The sequence below is a fragment of the Panthera tigris genome, chromosome B4, assembly GCF_018350195.1.
Source record: "Panthera tigris isolate Pti1 chromosome B4, P.tigris_Pti1_mat1.1, whole genome shotgun sequence".
NCBI classification, from domain to species: domain Eukaryota; kingdom Metazoa; phylum Chordata; class Mammalia; order Carnivora; family Felidae; genus Panthera; species Panthera tigris.
The window spans coordinates 133406347-133426879 of NC_056666.1; the positions used below are offsets into that span (position 1 = coordinate 133406347).

At 43.9% G+C, this 20533-nt stretch overlaps 2 protein-coding genes and 1 long non-coding RNA gene across 5 annotated transcripts in view; 2 read left to right on the forward strand and 1 right to left on the reverse strand.

Moving 5' to 3' along the window:
- Window positions 1-341: 341 nt before the first annotated feature.
- LOC122240478 lies at window positions 342-13490 on the forward strand. Of its 3 annotated transcripts, none has more exons than XR_006220265.1 (5): window positions 342-563; window positions 639-766; window positions 1986-2093; window positions 10419-10585; window positions 13130-13490. It is a non-coding gene; the product is annotated as an uncharacterized LOC122240478 (long non-coding RNA). The 3 variants fall into 3 exon arrangements; XR_006220267.1 differs by having other exon boundaries at window positions 10484-10585; XR_006220266.1 differs by lacking the exon at window positions 13130-13490 and having other exon boundaries at window positions 10419-10673.
- On the reverse strand, window positions 7422-17066 carry PHF5A (PHD finger protein 5A). The gene is made up of 5 exons (XM_042993383.1): window positions 16977-17066; window positions 16633-16865; window positions 16211-16234; window positions 15298-15464; window positions 7422-8056 (listed from the first exon to the last, which is right to left on the reverse strand). Exons 2-5 carry the CDS (start codon window positions 16682-16684, stop codon window positions 7967-7969), a joined length of 333 nt encoding a protein of 110 aa, XP_042849317.1. The 5' UTR covers window positions 16685-16865; window positions 16977-17066; the 3' UTR covers window positions 7422-7966.
- Window positions 17067-17140: 74 nt separating this feature from the next.
- The window catches only part of ACO2 (aconitase 2), a 55536-nt gene continuing 52143 nt past the window's right edge, over window positions 17141-20533 (forward strand). The window contains exon 1 of the mRNA XM_007079447.3: window positions 17141-17224. Within this exon, the coding sequence (XP_007079509.1) occupies window positions 17189-17224 (36 nt within the window). The 5' untranslated portion in view covers window positions 17141-17188. The remainder of the gene's footprint in view (window positions 17225-20533) is intronic.

Here is a 20533-nt window from a genome sequence, read left to right on the forward strand (position 1 = left end):
GCCCATTCCCCAATTTTCTCCCCTCCCCCCAACCTTTATTCTCATTCGAGACGGTTCCAGCCCAACGGCAGTCACCGAACCCACGTGGGGTGGCGGAATCCAAGTTTCCAGCTACGAACAGTTTGCATTTGTTTGTTCCTTGATCACTTTTTTTTGGCAAGGGCAGAGACCAAGGCGGCGTGGGGGGTTAAAATCGCTTTCCTTGACTGCAGCAGGAAAACGCCGGACTGGAGGGCAAACTCCAAGGGGACAGGGAGGCGGGAGGGAGCCTGAGCCCCAAATCGCCCCTCCCCCCCGTCCCCCCCCCCCCCCCAGCGCTTCAGCCCCTGGGGCACCTCCAGGGACTACTTGCCTCGTGCGTCAGCGAGTGGCAGAGCGTCACATATACGGCCCCCCTCCGTTTTGCCCTACTCCACTCCTCCCCTTTTTCCTCCCTCTCCACCTCCCTCCCTCCCCATCTCTTCCCACTCCTCCCTCGCTCTCCCCTAGCGTGTTCCACGCGAGCAGAGAGACCCGCCGGACCCACAGGGTTCCAGAGCATTGAAGAGCTAAAAATATAACGGGTGTGTTAGCAACAGCCTTCCGATTGGTCGGGGAGCAGGGAGAGGCGGTATCTGATTGGGTTTCCTTTCCAACAGCTAGGATTAAGAATGCGGGCCAAGAACCGAGGCGCTCGACCCAAGGGGACAGTGTGCGTTTGCGCGGTGAGGCATTGCAAAGGATGCTGGTATTTGAAGTTATTCATTAGAGGCAACCTTGGAAATAGGTGGGTTTGAATCCCAGTTCTGTCTGTCCAGCAACCATGTTAAACTTGATTTAATGGCAGCAAGTCTCTTTACATCATCAAACCTGCTTGTTCTTAAAATGGGGATCGTGTGGAGATTAAATATGATACAGTGTATAAAGCTTGGCTCAAATAGTTGGTATACTTAATTTAGAGGTAACTGTTCAGGGGGGACCTAGGTGGCTCAGTGAGTTAAGCCTCTGACTTTGGCTCAGGTCATGATCTCACATTTGTGAGTTGGAGCCCTGCGTTGGTCTCTGTGCTGACAGTTCAGAGCCTGCAGCCTGCTTCGGATTCTGTGTCTCCTTCTCTTTCTGTCCCTCTCCTGCTCACGCTCTGTGTGTGTGTGTCTCTCTCTCTCAAAAATAAATAAACATTAAAGGTAACTGTTCAGGCCAAATTGCATCCTACATATCCTGTTCACAGTTAGATGTGCATTCCCCAACAAGAAACCCTACTATACAGAATGAAGAGAAAAAAAGGTTAGGGTGAGCTGAAATGAACTGTCCTAGGGAATCTCAGAAAGGAGAGATAGAGTCCATATTAGCAGATTAAAGGTAGACGTCTCCTAACATTTAAGTGCAGGCTGAGGAAGGGCACAGTGAATCCCTGGACAGAAGGCGTTACGTTTCTGCGTGTTCCAGCTTTTATTCTAATCTCCCCTGCAGTGCTGGAAACACACCAGGCCTGAGCAATTTAACTGAACAAAACTGAGAAATCCAGCCTCCTTGGCAATTGAGAGCCCTGGGTAAAAAGGGTTGGCATATAAATAGGAAGAAATAAAATAGAGGAGCAAAAGGTAATCACCATTCTTTACTGCTGATGGCTCCATTTGTCGTGTGAGTTGGAGGAGAGAAGGACTTTTTTCTCTCCTCAACGTGTGATTTCATCTTGCCAGGGCTTAATTGTGAGCTTAATTCCTACTCAAGCATTCCACAGTCCCCTCCCATTTTGAATAATCATACGTTGCAAGGTACACACCATGGTTTCAAAATGGTGAGCTTCAGAAGCAACCCCCCTGTCTGAGAGTAAGCAAGTTATACCAGATGTTTTGTTGCCTTGGCAAGTCAGGCTGGTTAATAATTAACCCCAATTAACTCTCAGGGGTGAGTCACTCTCTCGTACACACATGCTAGGGTGAGAAATTTTGTAGTTACTTTTATGTTACCTAAGAAAATATTTCCTCAATTTGATTTTTCAGATCCACTGCTCCAGCTGGGCAGGAACAAAGACAACCACAACAAAACTGACTTTGGAGAAGTGATTGGATGCAGGACAAAATGATTTGCTATTTATTCACCACCAATACGTGAGTGAACAAACCCGGCCTTTGCTAAGACACTAAAAATTCAGAGTTCAAAGAAAGTAACATTTTAGTCTTGGTGGTAACAGGCCACTCCGGATGGAGTTGATGAGCAACCAAATAGCTGGGAAAAGATGGGAATTGGAATCCTTTTCTTAAGGCAAGAAAATTTCTATCAAGGCAAATAATCTTTCACCTTTATACCTAGCTTCAAACTACAACTAAAAACCTGCAGGTCAGAATAGAGTGACACAGTTTTTCTGAAATGTAGACAGTTCAGTTTGATTCCCTGGAAACTTTTTCTTTTTTATTTCCAGTATAGTTAACATACTGAAGTTAATCTTCTTAATTTAGAAGCTGCTAATTGGCAGGCCAAGGTCCACATCTGGTGGATATATTGTCTTGGTGTATACTGACACATTAAAATTTTTAAAATGAGTTGACATTTAACGGGCGCCTGGGTGGCTCAGTCAGTTAAGGGTCTAACTTCAGCTCAGGTCATGATCTCCAGGTTCGTAGGTACACAGCCTGGATCCTGTTTCAGATTCTGTGTCTCCCTCCCTCTCTGCCCCTCCCCCGTTTGCTCTGTCTTTCCCTCTTTCTCTCTCTCAAAAATAAACATTAAAAAAATTATAAAATGAGTTGACATTTAAAAATTGGGAGATGGCACAAAGATTTTTTAATTTGCCATTTGTCCTAAATTCAAAGGATCTGGGCATTCCAGGTGGAAATTGTCCAGAGTTGAATAGCAGCTATCTCCTTTAGACGCGTCCTGTGTTCTCTGGTCTCCCCCCAGATTCCCCACACTGAGGCCAAGGGTCATAAATCATTTATCACCCTGTTTGGGCTATTCTTCTCACACCCCTCTTTTTTCAATCAATTATATTGCTTACTCAGACTCTTGAATTTGTGACCCATTTTTCAGTTCAATGTAATAAATAATTGAGTGATTGCCCTGCAGTGGAGGGAGAGGCAAAAGGAGTTCAAGGATTTTACCTAGTTCATTGTTGTGAACTTCTGGATTGCGATTCACGATCCATTAGTACGGTCATACAATCACTTGGTTTAGTGGGTTTCAGGCAGAAGTTTTAGAATAGAATAAAATGAAAATATTGGAGCGTGTTTACACAGTAAACGCTTCATGAAACTTTTCTATGTATATAGTAGGCATGAATAGTCCAAGTGGGAGAGATTGTTGTGGGGTATGGTGTATCTAGAAGCATTCATGAGATGCCAGGAGCTTAGAAGGAAGAGGTACCCAGTTGGATGGCTAATGTGAACGTGGAAAGGTATTTTGAAGAAAGGAAATACAGAGTCAAGAAGACAGGATATGTGCAAGGAATGTTCCTTTAACTGCCTGATGAAGCGCACAGAGAGAAGCAAATAGAGGAAAATCTTGGGGGTAGGGAAGAGGGAACCATTTTGAGGCCCTTCCGTGTCAAGACTTAAATGTTTATCGGTGAAAAAGTAGGATCCCACTGTAAAAGACTTACCATTCATATAAAGACTTCCTGGGGGCGCCTGGGTGGCGCAGTCGGTTAAGCGTCCGACTTCAGCCAGGTCACGATCTCGCGGTCCGTGAGTTCGAGCCCCGCGTCAGGCTCTGGCCTGATGGCTCGGAGCCTGGAGCCTGTTTCCGATTCTGTGTCTCCCTCTCTCTCTGCCCCTCCCCTGTTCATGCTCTGTCTCTCTCTGTCCCAAAAATAAATAAAAAACGTTGAAAAAAAAAAAAAATTTAAAAAAAAAAAAAAAAAAAAAGACTTCCTGGTAAGGGTAAGGAACTTACAAGGTCAAATTTCATCCTTACAACCTGAAGAGGTAGGCATTATTGTCCTTATTTAACAGATAAGAAAAAAGAAGCAAATAGGGGCACCTGGGTGGCTCAGTCGGTTGGGCGGCCGACTTCGGCTCAGGTCATGATCTCGCTGTCCATGAGTTCGAGCCCCGCCTCGGGCTCTGTGCTGACGGTGCAGAGCCTGGAGCCTGCTTCGGATTCTGTGTCTCCCTCTCTCTCTGACCCTCCCCCGTTCATGCTCTGTCTCTCTCTGTCTCAAAAATAAATAAACGTTAAAAAAAAATTTTAAAAAGAAAAAAGAAGCAAATAGAGGTTAAATGACTCACCAGAAGTCAAGAGCAGAGCACAATTCAAATACAGGTCTAATTATAAAGCCCACCTATTTCTAATTACACTTTTTTTTTTTTTAAGTAAGAGCACATGTAATAAGTGCAATGTTTAAAGGTGATTAAATTACCATGTGTGTACAGTGTACTTGAGAAACTGGAAGACACCCATCCTTTCTAGAGCCTGGAATGAATATCAAATACTGAATAGATAATAGTAATGCTCATAAATCCAGGAAAGGGCACCACTTTCTCAGGCTGACCATGATGAGTTCTATTATTTCAACCAGAACTATGTAGGCAATGCTTATTTATTGATCTATTTTTTAGTTAGTACTTATTTAACGATGGAGAGAAACACTTAATTTTTAAGACCATTTTGATTCTTTGTGGACATACACAGTTGGCTGAGATCATTTTCTAGTTCTCGCCACAGAACTCTATGTTGTTAGAGGTTAAAATTCAGTTTGTAAGTGATGCTTTCCCAACAGAGAATTTGGTGCTAGCTATTATCCTAATTTTTAAAACTGAAAAGGATTTAGGGGCGCCTCGGTGGTTCAGTCGGTTAAGCGTCTGATAACTTGATTTCAGCTCAGGTCATGATTTTGCAGTTCATAGGATTGAGCCCTGCATGGGGCTCCATGCTGACAGCACGGAGCCTGTTTGGGATTCTCTGTCTCTGACTGTCTCTTTTGCAAAATAAATAAATAAACTAAAAACTTTTTTTAATTGAAAAGGACTTAATTAAGTCCAAAATAGACAGTAATTTAAGGATTCCAGCTCCAGGGCCATTTACTTTATCTCTGGTGTTCTTAACTCATTAATTGTATTGTTCTCTTGGCCTCTGAGAGGAAACAGACCAAGCATGGGATTATGGAACTAGGTGACAGAGGAACAGAGTTCAGCAGAATTCACTGGGCTAAGGTTGAACTTGCTCCATTCAGCAGTGGAGCATGGAGGGGGTATGCCCTTGAAATCCTTTGGGTGTTAATTGTAAACTTGCTTGCCATACCTCTCAGAGGCACACTTGCTGAGGCTGAAGGAGCACAGTTCAAGTGGTGTTTTACTCAAATTAAGTAGCTTTTGATACATTTGTAGATGCAAGATGTTACGTGGACCAGAGTGGTTAATAAGCAAGTTTAAAAGGTTGGTTTGTTTTTATCCAAAATATTTTTTTTTTAATATTTTTATTTATTTTTGAAGGAGAGAGAGACCGAGCGTGAGCAGGGGAGGAGCAGAGAGAGAGGGAGACACAGAATCTGAAGCAGGCTCCAGGCTCTGAGCCATCAGCCCAGAGCCGGACGCGGGGCTCGAACTTACGAACTGGGAGATCGTGACCTGAGCTGAAGTCGGACGCTTAGCTGACTGAGCCACCCAGGCGCCCCTATCCAAAATATTTTTAACTTCTATTACACATTAAAACTAAAGTGACTATAGAATCAATACACATTCTAATCTGAAAATGATCTAGTCTCTACAATGTTGACACACCGTAATCCCCCCCAATTATGCTTCAGAACTGCTCAGAGAGCTCCCCAAACACACTGCCCATTCAGATCGTTTCGCCAATACAGATGTACATATCCACGGACCCCACCCCCTTTGTCTGTTAAGTTCCAACATATCCTTCAAAGCCCAGTTTATCATCTGGTTTAACTTTGATTATTCATTTAATACTGAGTACCTGCTACCTGCTGAGCCAGACAGACTTGGTTACTGCCATCAGGGAACCAGCCTAAAGGAGGACTGTCAATAATTACTAGACACTGTAATCATAATGATAGGGTGCTATGTGGGCATATTAACAAGAGGAACGGATTTAGATTGGGGGTCGGGAGGCATCTTTTGAGGAAATATTATCTAAGGTCTGAAGGATGTGTAACAGCTGAGCAAAAGGGGGACTGAGCATTAGGAAGCTTAATAGGTAAAAAGCAGAGGCAGGAAGGAAACCAGCAGAGGAACTGAAAGGAGGCCCAGGGGCTGGAGTGTGAACAGAGTGGCAGGAGATGGGGAAACCCTTCAAGATTATTACCCCTGAGGTGCCCCCAACCTAGGCCAAGGACCCTTCCTTTGTGCACCCTCTCTGGGTTATTCTAAACTGTTTCTGGCAGCTTCCTTTATTAAATTCTCTGAAGGTAGAGATTATATTTTAATTCAATTTTTGACCCTTGATAGATCACAATTAATCAAGAGTTTTGTTGATCTAAATCAAAGCTCTGACAAGTAGTCAGGAGACTATCATATCTTTCCTTGTCTTTGCCACTAAATTTCAGTCTAACTTTGGGCGAAGCCCCTGCATTCCTAAGGACTCAAAACCAGTTTCAAATCCATGGTGTCAGGGGTGCCTGGGTGGCTCAGTTGGTTAAGCATCTGACTTTGGTTCAGGTCGTTACCTCATGGCTAGTGAGTTTGAGGCCCGTGTTGGGCTCTGTACTGACAGCTGAGCCTGGAGCCTGCTTCAGATTGTCTATTTCCCCTCTTTCTCCGCCCCACCCCTGCTCACGTTCTCTCTCAGAAGCGAAGAAAACATTAAAAATTCAAATCCATGGCATCAAAGACCACTTGACTGGAAGTCTCAAATTATGATTGTGCCTTCATTTTTCTTTTAAAGGTTTTGAGTGAGTGTGAGGAGAGGGGAGAGGCAGGGGCAGAGGATTGGAAGTAGGCTCTGTGCTGACAGCAGAGAGCCAGACACAGGGCTTGAACTCACAAACCATGAAATCAAGATGAGAGCTGAAGTCAAATGCTTAACTGACTGAGCCATCCAGGTGCCCCAGTGATTGCGCCTCTTTAGGATAACCTGCTGATCACCTCTAGCAGGCAGAAACACCTCTAGTCATGTTAGGGTGAAGAATGCATCTGAATTTCCCCTTATTCTGTTTATTTACTTAAAAAAAAAAAAGGAAACATATCCTTGATGTGAGTATATGTGCACTTTATGAAATAAATCAACCCTGTTCAGTTCTCTGAACTTACCAACTTGAACACATTTTGTTGGAAGCCATTTCTTCAGTTCAAGTTAAACAGGAAGAAAAATAAGTTTCTAGAAACAACTTTGATTTGCCTATAATGAAAGGAGTCAATGGTTTAGAATCCCTTCTGGTAGTAATAAGAGAACAAGGTGCTTGACGAATCCCCATGCATCTACCCTGAACTACAAATTCCTAGGTGACTAAAATAAATTCCTAGAGTCAAATTGGGACTGTGACTGAATACCAGAAAAGAAACACCTGTTTTATTAATACAACAGCAACAGAAAGGGTTTCCAAGTTCTTAGAAGAATAACATGAACAGGCACCACCTGCTAAGCGTTACAAGATTAAATGCCCACACGGATTGTGGTGAGAGCTCATCAACGGCAGCTGCCATCAGAGCTGCTGCCCAGAACAGGCTCCTCACTGCGCTAGCTTCGTGGGCAATTCCTCAAACAAAAGACTGAAATGATGCGATTCCTGTTTCAGAAGCTCTTGGTGTAGAGACAAGACATCAATTTGGAAACCAGAGGCTTGTTTCTCGAGTTCAAGAAAAATCACGGACCAATCTATCAATTTTTCTCTGCTATCGTCTGCCAGAGTGTTCTGTGAAGATTTCTTTCCCATTCCCACCACGTGTCTGGGTAAGAGGAGAGGTGCAGAGGTGCCAGTGTACTAACAGGCACTCGGGTGGTGCTCTGTGCTCCGCTCACTCTCTGCTGGTGGTAGTAGGTGTCTTTTCTGGCAGCTGCGGCAGCTTGGTGGGAGGAAAAGGCCACCCACCGATCACCTCTTCTTGAAGCCGTATTTTTTGCGTTCATAGAAGAGATCTGTCTTAGAGCTCCCCAAATTGACAATCTTTGGGCAGCCATCTCTCTGGAAAACAGAATAGAGAAGTTGTTAAAAGTCTTTGAGTCTGAACTGAACCTTTTTGATCAATAGGTTTAGCCATTTACCTTACCTGTTCAGTTATCCTATTCAATCTATCATCAAGAATTTATTAAGCATCTAGAATGTGCCCACGGCCTGTCCACTCTCTACTTAGGGTGGCCTGCACTTACAATATTGGACTCTCAGGGAGCGTGGAGCCTGCTTTGGATTCTGTATCTCCCTCTCTCAAAAATAAACATTAAAAAAAAGAATGTTGGATTCTCAGCCCACTTCTGTTGCTAATCTGATACAGCTGAGGTAGAATTTAACTCTTAAGATATCCAAAGGGTTTTCTTCAAGTGAGAAGACACAGTATTAATCATCTACAGATCGAGCTCTCTAGCTCTCCTCCCCTAGCTCAAGAAAGGGAAGAATACCACCAAGGAAAAAAAAAAACCTGAAGGCTTTAGGAAATAGTACTTTACATGTTAAATACAGTAGGAGAAAACTGGGCTTGATGTGTCCTTATGAATTCACTGAATTTGACACATGGTCTTGGGGGAAGAGTGTTCCTGTGCTAGAGATGGCTGTTGAAGGTCTATAATCTGATTTGTAATGACATGTTCCCCTGGCCATTTTGTGAGCTTGAGTGGTTTCAGTGAAGCCTCCGGGAAGCTGTGTTCTGCAGAAATGAGGACTCCATCAGTTGATCTGGGATGATGGGTAAGAAAACTGGGGGAGGCGTTATTAGAGAAAACCTTCACAGGTCTGATTTTATTAAACACCTACATTAAAGGAGGTTGCTCCCTGTGACGATGGGCTTTAGAATGAATGAATTAATCAAGCCCTTAGACATCTCATTTCTAATTTAGTTGATTTCTCTTTTGGGGGATCGATATAATATTGTACAAAAACCTCTAGGGGCGCCTGGGTAGCTCAGTTAAAGCATCTGACTCTTGATCTCAGCTCAGGTTATGATCTTGTGGTTCATGGGGCTGAGCTCTGCACTGGGTTCCATGCTGATGGCTAAGAGCCTGCTTGGGATTCTCTTTTTGCCCCTCCGTCCTCTCAAAATAAACAAACACTAAAAAAAAACAACAACAACTCTAAACATGCAAAGGCAACACTAACATCTGATTACTTTCTAAAAACCACGTAGCATATATTACCCTTAAGAACTACCATCTGGGGGTGCCTGGGTGGCTCAGTCGGTTAAGCCTCTGACTTCGGCTCAGGTCGAAGTTTCCCTCTCTCTCTGCCCCTTCCCTGCTCATGCTGTCTCTCAAAATAAACATTAAAAAAAATTAAACAAAAAAATTAAACAACAACAAAACTATCATCTGAGTAGCTTGTGTGCTGAGGGAGCCTGGGAGGGGGCTCGGCCCCACCAACAGTTCCCTAGGTGAACTCAAGCTATGTAATCCGTATTCAAAGTCCTGGTACAAATGAAGGAACAGCTGCCCCTCATGGCTGAAGGTCTGGTATTACATAGGACAGTGCTCTAAGCTATCTTTAGAGATGCTATGACGACAGCCTGGTTAGGCTTACTGTGCCTAAATGATTTGCAGGACTGTGGGCAAGTCACTTCTCTTTGGAGTTGTATTCCCCAACTGTAAAATAAGTGGGCCAGAGCAGGTCAATGTTTACAAACTACAGACAGCCCCAGAGAATCCTGAGAGGTGATCTAAGAATCCATCCTCCAAACTGGGTAGCTCCATTCTCACTCGTAGTTTAGGTCAAGATAGTAGGCTCTGGAGCCAGGCCACCTGAGTTTTGGTAAGTTACTAAGTATATAATCAGCCCTTGATAAATCCCAAGAAACTGCCAAAAACAACTATCAACAATTTCTCTATGGTTCAACCTAACACACACACACACACACTCTCTCTCTCTCTCTCTCTCTTTAGGCTTCTGTGTAGGATACTTAAAAAGATTTTTTTTTTATTTTTAAGTAATCTTTATATCCAATGTGGGGCTCAAACTTACAACCCTGCTATCAAGAGTTGTATGCTCTACCGACTGAGCCAGCTAGGCACCCCTGTGTAAAATACTTTTAGAAGATAGGACTCTATGTATTAAAAAACAGTTGGAGGGGCGCATGGGTGGCTCAGTTGGTTGAGCGTCCCACTTCAGCTCAGGTCATAATCTTAGGATATGTAGGTTCGAGCCCCGCATCGGGCTCTGTGCTGACAGTGCCGAGCCTGCTTAGGATTCTCTCTCTCTTCCTCACTCTCTGCCCCTCCCTTGCTCACGCTGTCTCTCTCTCTCTCAAAACAAAACCTTAAAAAAAAATTTAATAATAATAAAAGTTGGAAAACCAATGTACTAGATTAAGAGATCTTTGATTTTTATGGACTTCTCTTCACAGACCCACAGGTTTCCTGTTTTGATGCCTAAGCACTCCTGCCTTTTATTTTCTATACATCTCCCAAGGGTCTAAATGTTGTGCGAGATGAGGATGTGCTCTCTGTAACTGGCTGGCTTTTGCTGAGTATGCTGTGAATGAACAGCATGAAGAGGAAGATGGAAGGACTGGTAAGAAACCTTAGAGGTTGAAACAGTATTTGTTTTGTGTATGTGTGTGTGTGTGTATAAAATATTTATTTTTGGAAGAGCGCAAGCAGGGGAGGAGCAGAGAGAGGGGGACAGAGGATCTGAAGTGGGCTCTGCGCTGACAGGCTGACAGTAGCAGGCTTGATGTGGGGCTTGAACTCACGAACTGTGAGATCATGACCTGAGCCAAAGTTGGATGCTTACCTGACTGAGCCACCCAGGTGCTCCTACAAGTATTTGTGAGCTGAGCTAGAAGGTATTTTTTTTTTTTATTTTTTAATTTATTTTATTTTTTTAATTTTTTTTTTTAACGTTTATTTATTTTTGAGACAGAGAGAGACAGAGCATGAACGGGGGAGGGTCAGAGAGAGGGAGACACAGAATCTGAAACAGGCTCCAGGCTCTGAGCTGTCAGCACAGAGCCCGACGCGGGGCTGGAACTCACGGACCGCGAGATCATGACCTGAGCCGAAGTCGGCCGCTTAACCCTGAGCCACCCAGGCTCCCCACTAGAAGGTATTTTAAAAATACCTGCAAAAGTCTGCCAGTAGCTCTTTTAGCAACCGCATGTCTAAATACTAAAAATTTCATCCTTTTTCAGCCCTTCCAGAGGATTGGCAGATTTCCCCATTCCTAGCATAGGGAACTTTTAATTTTAGGCAGCTGTAGCTTGAATTGTAAATACGTCTTATGGCCATTTAATTTCTAAAATTTCATTAAAAATCTTGGGGCGCCTGGGTGGCTCAGTCGGTTGGGCGTCCGACTTCAGCTCCGGTCATAATCTCACCGTCCGTGAGTTCAGGCCCCGTGTCAGGCTCTGTGCTGACAATTTAGAGCCTGGAGCCTTCTTTAGATTCTGGGTCTCCCTCTCTCTCTCTATGCCCCTCCCCTGCTCATACTCTGTCTCAAAAATAAATTAAAAAAACAAAAACAAAAAAAACAAACATAAAAAAATAAAAACTTAATGGGGCGAGGGTCAAAGAGGGAGAGAGAGAGAATCCCAAGCAGGCTCCATGCTCAGCACAGACCCCAGGATCATGACCTGAACTGAAATCAAGAGCTGGATGCTCAACCAAGCCACCCAAGTGCCCCATTTTTAGATTTTATTTTTAAGTAATCTCTACACCCAATGTGGGGCTCATACTTACAACCCTAAGATCAAGAGTCGCATGCTCTATTGACTGAGCCAGACAGGTGCCTGTTTGTTTTTTTGTTTTTAAGTAAGCTCTACTGCCCAACGTGGAGCTCAAACTCAGGACTCCAAGATTAAAAGTCTGCATGCTTTACCAACTGAGCTGGCCAGGCACCCCAAATGCTGTTCACTCTTTTGACACCTGTTTAGTCAATACCATGTAAAAAGCAGACTGTACATTGGTTTGGGACCTTAACGACAGCGTCATGTTTTTCTTCGGAAAGACCTTCAATCTCTCAATAAATGTATCCATGAGGTAATAAGGATTATTACTTCCTTTTTGGATGATTCCACAAAGTCACCCACATTTGTAGCAAAGACTTGAATATGGGCTTTCTGTCTCTTAGTGTGGTGTTTTCACTACTAGGGTTTCCCAGAGGCAAAAAACCCAAAACTTTCCCATGTTTAAGAAGTTGTAAGGAAGTAAATTTATGAATTAACTTTGAAAAATATCAAGTATTTTTAATCAGTCTAACAGGCTCTGCTGTTCAGTAAGCGGAGCAGAGAATAGTAGAAATAGTGAGAGGGAGAGGGATCCTTAACCACACTGAGAAGAGTAATACAGTGAGGTGGTTTGAGTGAACGCTCTGAGTTTGACTATCCATTCTCAAAGGGGATGAAAGCATCTTCGATATTTACCAGAGTTTGTGATTTAAAGTTCATCCTCAGCCAACAAAATCTTACTTCTCTTCTTAGGAAAAAAATTATAATTTGAATTTTAACTTTTCTCTTTAGGGGAGCAATAGTGAAACAAAAAACATGAGAAACATGGAGTCAGATAACCTGGGTTCTAGTCCTACATCTGCCATTGATTAGCCATGTGACCTTGGGCCAAGTTGCTTAACATCTGGAAGCCTTACTTTTTCTTGTTTTTATCACGAAGAACTTTTGGAAAAGAATGTTTAGCATAGTGTGGGGCACACAGGAGGGGCTCTACAAATGTTACCAGCTATTCTTATCTTCTGGTTGGGAAAGCTGAAGAAAATGGTTAAGCAAAAGGAGCAAAGAAATCGAGGGTTAAGCAGAGATCAGATCAGCATGATGCCGTATTATAAGAAGCTACAAATTAGTCCTCTGGCAGCAGTACCCACAGATATTCTCCTTAACTCCTGCCTATTCTTGGAGCTGAAAAACTAAGTGAGAAGAACCTGTCTAGTTTACTGGTCTAATTCCCTTATAAATTATGAAAACAGCAGGAAGAGGAGTACAATAACTGGGGTTGCTTTGGTTACAGAAGGATTTCTGCATAGGAAAAAGTCTTAGGCACTTATCTACACAATGATCTGAAAGGCTGAGAGGCTGGATCATGTCACTGGACTGCTTTGTGTTCCTAGGAAACTACTGCCGAGTATATGTAAGCTAGGCGCTATCTCAAGCATCCTCAGAACATTCCTGTACAGTATGAAGTAGGCGAAGTGATGTCTACAATAATCCTCAGGAACAGAATGAAGCATGAAGATCCAAAGGTATCGATCAGTTAACATACCACATGCAGATAAGTCAGACAGTAATTAACATTTATTAAGCACTCTGGTTACAAGCTTATTTCAGACAAGAACTCTAGCTACAACAATGCAAAAGTTCAGGAAAATGTTGTCCTTAAGGACTCTGTAGCTAGTTTAAGAGCTGTTCATAGGGGCGCCTGGGTGGCTCAGTCGGTTGGGCGGCTGACTTTGGCTCAGGTTATGATCTCGTGGTCCGTGAGTTCAAGCCCCGCGTTGGGCTCTGTGCTGACAGCTCAGAGCCTGGAGCCTGTTTCGGATTCTGTGTCTCCCTCTCTCTGACCCTCCCCCGTTCATGCTCTGTCTCTCTCTGTTTCAAAAATAAATAAACGTTAAAAAAAAAAAAAAAAAAAAAAAAAAAAAAGAGTTGTTCATACTCTCTCTTCACTGCTGTTGCCTTTCCATGGTTTTACTGTTTATAAATTACAAATAATTACCAAACACCTACTATATACAGACACGGAGCACTCCTATGAATGACTTACAGGGGAAGCACCAAAAACATGGACGATGCTTATAATATATATCAAGCACTGTACCAATAACTCAGGTAAAAGACAGATAAATAGGTCCTTTCTTTAAAGCAGTGCGACTTAGCTGGTGCATCAGATCGATAAGGATATGCTTTGAGAGTCAAAGGTAAATGCAAATCAGTTTAGGACAGGACACCAACTGAAATTATATTTTTGGTATTTTATCTATGACCTTTCTCATCTCCCTAAAAAATCAGAAGACATAATGATATAAGGAACAGTCTTATCTGGCCAGGTATGTTCCACTTCCTGGGAGTAGACAGGATCCAAATATGTAGACTGCCGGGGAGGCTGGATGTTTCTACTCAAAACAGGCACATCCTACCAGAAGGACTTACAAAAGGACAACAAGGTATAATGGGGACATCACTGGGTTTAGTCAGATAGGCTGTGTTTGTCACTTATTGTCTGAGTTAGAGACTGTAAAATGGGGATAATAACAATCCCTATTTAACAAAGTTGTTGTGAAGAATAAAGAATGACAGGGGCGCTTGGGTGGCTCTATCAGTTAAGTGTTCGACTTTCGATTTCAGCTCAGGTCATGATCTCATGGTCTTGAGATGGAGCTCTGTTTGGCTCTGAGCTAGGTGTGAAGCCTGCTTAAGATTTTCTCTCCCTCCCTCTGCCCCTCCCCTGCTGTGTCTCTCTCTCAAAAAAAAAAAAAAAAATGAATGACATCTATAACTCCCTATTCTTTGCACGTGTGAACATTAAGAATCATGTTACCTTTTGCTTTACCCTAAGTTAGGTATCCAGGTACCTTCTATTAGCTTAATGGTACTATTATCACACTTTTTTACTGTGCCGTAAAAAGAAGAAAACAAGCTGATGCACAGTCCCCCAGCCCCCTAAGAAGCCTTCTGCCTCCAACCTAAACAAAAAGAGTAAAACTTGCCTTTAGTATAGATCTCCAAGCCCTCTATCCTAGCATTTGGCTAAAGAAATTGAATGTCCACTGCCACCACACAATGTCAAGGGGCAAACATGTCACAAGACTGAATGACAATTCTGTAATATCAAACCAAAGGCATTCTTTAGCCAGTTAAAGTGGAAATCAACACGAGTTGTCCCAAATTCAACTGTCACCACATCCACTCTAACAATTTTTAATGACAGTAAAGAGAATTACTGAGTATATTACACACTATGTACTGTGCCAGGACTCACAAAGCGCAGGATGTTGTTTCTGAATAAGAATAATCAGAGAGAGACATCAAAGGAATAGAGGGCTCTCCAAATTGCTGACGTTGACAAAGACTTGCTTCTTTTGCATTTTAGCCCTTGATGCAAAATAACTGCCTTTTATTGGACTACACCTAGCTCAGCTCCCAGAACTTAATGAAATTATAACCTACGTGACCAGCTCAACATAGTAATCTCAACAGACCACAGGTGTTTGCCATCGTTGTCAAAGAGTTACTGAAGAAAAGCAGCAAAGATCAGATGGAAATGTTGGTATACACTCACATCCTTCTCTTGGATGGTGCACTCCTTACAGTAATAGGCATCAGAAACTCCAGGGCCTCCACAGATCACACAGCGCCCTTGGTAAGAGCCATAATTACACTCATCACATATGCGCACCAGAGTGCAGGGACGCACGTAGGAGTCACAGATCACACACTTGCCATCACCTGTGAGAAGAGAGAATGGAATTATGCTCACTTTCAAGTACCTCCTCAGGTCTACTGCCCTCCTCCTGCTGTCGGGATATACACTAGTGTCCACCTGAGGGTGACTTTAGGACCCTCTATTTTGGCCAACTCACAACTCAGTGTCCACCTCAATCCCCTCAACACAGAAATTCACCAACCAGTATATAAGGAACTTAGAACATCACTTCGTAGACGACAAGTCTATATGACTCCTGGTAAAGAACCATGTGTGTGTGGGGACGGGGTCTGGCGATCTCCTGTGCAAAGTCAAAGATTTTTCTCAAGACCTAACCCTGTTTAAAACGCGCGAATTAGGGGCGCCTGGGTGGCTCAGTCGGTTAGGCTCCGACTTCAACTCAGGTCACGATCTCGCGGTCTGTGAGTTCGAGCCCCGCGTCGGGCTCTGGGCTGACTGCTCAGAGCCTGGAGCCTGCTTCCGATTCCGTGTCTCCCTCTCTCTCTGCCCCTCCCCCATTCATGCTCTGTCTCGCTCTGTCTCAAAAATGAATAAACGTTAAAAAAAAAAAATTAAAAAAAACCGCGCGAATTAGAGTGGTGAGGTGGAGCGGGCCTTCGGTTGCAGCCTAGCTTTCACTGTTCACATTCTTCCAGGCACATCTACTCAAAGCCCTCTTTGCGGCACTGCTGGAAATGCCCACTGGCTGGCTCTACGCAAACTGTGAGGGGGGAGGAGTGGGGTGTTCGGGAGGGCGTGTTCCACTCACATTTCTCACACAGTCTTCCGATAGCTGCAAAGGCAAAGACGGCACAATTAGAATTGGCTTGGACGAAGAGGGGAAACACATCTTCGAGCAAGGGCTGCAGTGAGTCCCGAGGGATCTTAACCATCTTACTCTCATAAGCTTCCATCCGAAGCAAACCCACACCCTCCTGAGGCCGCTCCCAGGACCTAGGCAATCTGAGTTTCTCCTGACCTCACCTCGGCCGTCCGCCTCTGGCTCCCAGCACGCGCGCGCCCGCCCTCGTTTGAAGAGGCGGCAAATCGGCGCGCTCTCACGCTACCGACCGGGAGGCGGGAAACGTGGCGCCTCCGAGGCAAAACCCTAAGGATGAGATGGGAACCTCCGACCCCCGGGCTCTTAATACTATCCCCACCCAGACACCCGGGGGCCAGAAGCCGCCTCACCAACACCAGCCTGCTTGCGGCAAAAGATCAAATCCGGATGATGCTTGGCCATAACTCCGACACCAGCCGGCCACCGGAAGTTTAAGGAACTTCCGTCCGCCCTTTAACCTCCATTTTCCAGCCTCCCGGTTGCTGTGATTGGTCCTCCAGGCTTCACCAAGTTCCGCTCGCTCTCGCGCGATCAAAACCCTTCGGTTAAACAGGAGTCTCCGTCGTAGTTGGCGAGCCAGGTCCTGGCAGGGACGTAAAAGTGTTTTGAAAAAAAAAATGCCTTTCCCAGATATGGATGGAAGAGACAAGTGAAGTTTGTCCTTCCATAATACATCTTTGTGGCCAGTATTTACCGCCGCCAGTGTTTTTCTGCAGCTGTTTTCCTTTCAGGCCTTCGTCTCTGACGGGAGCTCCGCCCACTGCGCTCCCCGGGCTCTGGCACCTCCACAGAGGCCCCACCTTCACTGTTGCGAGTTTCTCTTCAAGCCACGCCCCTTCCCGAAAGCTTTAAATACGCAGTATTGTACGCCATTTTCCTGCGACCTGATCTTTGTCAGTGCACAAAATGGCGCCTTACAGTCTACTAGTGACCCGGCTGCAGGTGAGCCAACTCAGGGACCTCTGGGTTCACGAGGGCGGGGTACCTCCTACTGTGCCTGCGGCTGTGGGCGAGGCAAGGCGAGGCGGGCCCGACCTCCCGCCGACTTTTCCTGCACCTGTCCCGGCCGCGGGCCCAGCGCCGGTGCCCGCTCCTCCCGCGCCCGAGGTCAAGGCGTCCCCGGCTCAGCTCTCCCAGCCCTGGGAAGCGCCCGGTGGGAAGCGTAGGTCGCAGAAACGGCGGCCAGGTGAAGAGTGGAGGCACCCCTTTGTGAGGACTTCACTCCCCTCTCGTAGGGTTTCTTTCCGTTCCTCAAGGTGAGGACAAGGTGACTGGGGGGCGCGGTCGTTGTTGAGTCCACTAGGCCCGGTGTCTGAAAGGCCTCACTTCTCATCTTCCGGCAGCAGAGACTTGTTACACGGCTGCATCTACGATTGTCCGGCCTGGAATCTGGAGAAGAGATTAGTATTCTGTTCGTTTTAAGAGTGTCTTGCGGAACATATAGCCGAGAAGCCGAGGGGACTTTCCGGGCCCAGACTTAGTAAATAGTAATAACAAGAGACTTTCCTCTTTGCAAGATTGCCAAGACTGTTTTCATTCCTCATATTATTTGATTCGTATAATCATCTGGTGAGATGATGCTTCTCATTCGATACGTGGCGAAACTGCTAGAAAGTAGGTGAAAGTTTCTGCTCTTTTGAGTGTCACCGAAGTGTTGTGGCCTGAGCATCTGCCCAACTTACCCTTTGGTTCTTGTTCTTGTCAGCCTGCCTTCACAGAACTTCTCTGGGCCAGAGTATGATCCTTCAGCTAATACTTGTATTTGTGAGAGTACCTGTATAGAGTATTTTGAGCTCACAGTTAGTTGCTTCTCAATTACAAGGTGGGAGGATAAAGAGACTCAACGGTTGACCTTGACTCTCCTGTTATGAACCATCTAGAAAGTTGACTGTGATGCCAGATTTTTTTTTCCCCTTGTAACTTGACAGCACCAGGAAGGAGTTATATGCAAGGTTTCAATATCAAGCATGTGTTTTGTTAATAAAAATCAAACAATAAAGTAGACATTCTCTGACAACCTTTACATTTTAACTTTGTGAATCTACTTTGAATCAAGTGGCACAACTTTGATGATAAAATTAAAGAAGTTATGTGCTGTACTCTCTCGGGAAGCGTTGTGTTATTAGGGTTGTTATTGTTTTTTTTTAAGTCACGTTGCTGAAATTTAGACCATATGGTTTAAAATGAAATCATCATTTAAATACTTCTGACCTCTCAATTCTGGGCAAGGACAAGGGGTTTGCTCTAATTGTTTTTTTTTCAGATTTTTTGATTCCCGAGGTTAACGTTATAGAAATACAGGTGGTTGTTTTTTCCTGATCCTGCTCTCATAATGTAATGATGTCAGGCAATATTATTTGATCGTTAAATCATTACGGATTTAGTGGTCTTGGAAGAGAGGATCAATATCATGGGATTTCTGAACTGAAAAAAGATCTTGGAAAGCATGAGTGTTAGGCTGGTATAGAAGGAGATCTGGGCCATAGTTCATATTCTGTCCTAACCCTGTGACCTTGAGCAAATTACTTCTGAATTCTGGTTTTCTCATCTGTCAGTTTGGGATGATCTTCATTGACAAATGTTTATTGAATACTTGGTAATAGGCTTCCATTCAGATTGTTATGAAATAAGAACATGTGATATTTTTGTTTATGATCATCATATAGTTCTACTTCCTCTTTTACAGATGGATAATCCAAGACCTTGAGAGCCTAGGTAACTTACAGTAGCAGAGTGAGGATTAAAATCCAGGTGTCCTTGTTTGTTCATTCACCTAAAATGAGTGAACGACATTATATACCGCACTGCCTCTCAATAGCCAGGCTGTCTTTTATTTATTTATTTATTTATTTATTTATTTATTTATATTTAAAAACAATTTTTTTTAACGTTTATTTTTGAGACAGAGAGAGACAGAGCATGAACGGGGGAGGGTCAGAGAGAGGGAGACACAGAATCTAAAACAGGCTCCAGGCTCTGAGCTGTCAGCACAGAGCCCGACGTGGGGCTCGAACTCATGGACCGCGAGATCATGACCTGAGCCAAAGTCAGACGCTTAACCAACTGAGCCACCCAGGCGCCCCCAGGCTGTTTTAAGTAATGGCTAGTTAACACTGTCCTCTGAGAGCCTTGTAAATTTGCCTCTTTTATGTTTAGCTACATTTGAGAGGTGATGGTACTACCTTAGTTGTTGTGTCTGCAGGACCCTGTCCATGCATTCAATTTATTCCTACCTCATTCACTGCATATTTATTGATACCTACTACTTGCTTTGGATACAATGATAGGCGAAGCAGACAGTTCCCCTTTTCATGGAACTTCTGTATTCTAATGTATTTTACTGCAGATGGCCTTGGAGGTCTTTCTCAGCCAAAATATTTTTCTTCTGTCCTTGTCTGGACCAAAGGTGAAAATAAATAATAGAATAATGGCATTTACTACCACTACTAAGAGTAGATAACGTTTACCCTACTGTGTGCCAGTAATCTCACATGATCCTGTGAGATAAGACAGACTTGTTGAAACAGGACTAGAGAAGAAACACAGTATAATGGTTAAGAACATAGTTTCTGGCCTCACACTATCTGGTCTCGAATGCTGACTCTAATGCTTTGGGCAGGTTACTTCACTTTGTGTGCGTGTTTCCTCACCTGTAAGATACGAATAATGATAGTACATCTGGCTTGTCTAGTTATCATACCATAGTTGCAAAGTATTTAGACCCTTGCCTATATCTAGTCAGTGCTGTGTAATTAATTATTAAGTAAGATGAAATAAACTTGCTTTATCACCAGTCCACAGCAGGTGTGATTTGAATTTGTACCTTTCTGATTCCCGAGCTGAAGTCATAGCACCTGCACTATACTGCTTCCCTTTGACATCAAGACTCAGCTTGTCAACCAGGGTAACGTTAATGCTTCGTAACCCGAGAACAGATCTCCTTAAGTTGAGAGTGGTCTACTATTTAACAGTGCCTGCCACCAGGTAGTAGGGTTAGAAGCAGTGAGGAAAACAGAGGTGAAGATTTTGAAAAAGCCACATTAACTCTCTGGTGTTTATTTTTTATTCTTGTGCCCATGACTATGGATGGTAAATAAAAGAGGTTGGCCACTTGCAAATACATTTTCTAGGTCTTTGGTTTTGCCTTGAGGTACTAGGGTGCTGAGTTCTCATCATGTGACCTTGAGGAAGTCCTATAACCTCTCACATGTAAATCTGAGATGACAGTTAACTATAGAAGAGTTTGCCATA

What these genes read in the sequence shown, in the direction of transcription:
- PHF5A (XM_042993383.1), bottom strand. Translation starts at nt 16,684, where the DNA reads ATGGCCAAGCATCATCCGGATTTGATCTTTTGCCGCAAGCAGGCTGGT. An exon ending in CCGCAAGCAGGCTGGTGTTG is followed by an intron (nt 16,235 to 16,632) that starts GTGAGGCGGCTT and finishes TTGCCTTTGCAG; the next exon opens with CTATCGGAAGACTGTGTGAG. An exon ending in CGGAAGACTGTGTGAGAAAT is followed by an intron (nt 15,465 to 16,210) that starts GTGAGTGGAACA and finishes CTCTTCTCACAG; the next exon opens with GTGATGGCAAGTGTGTGATC.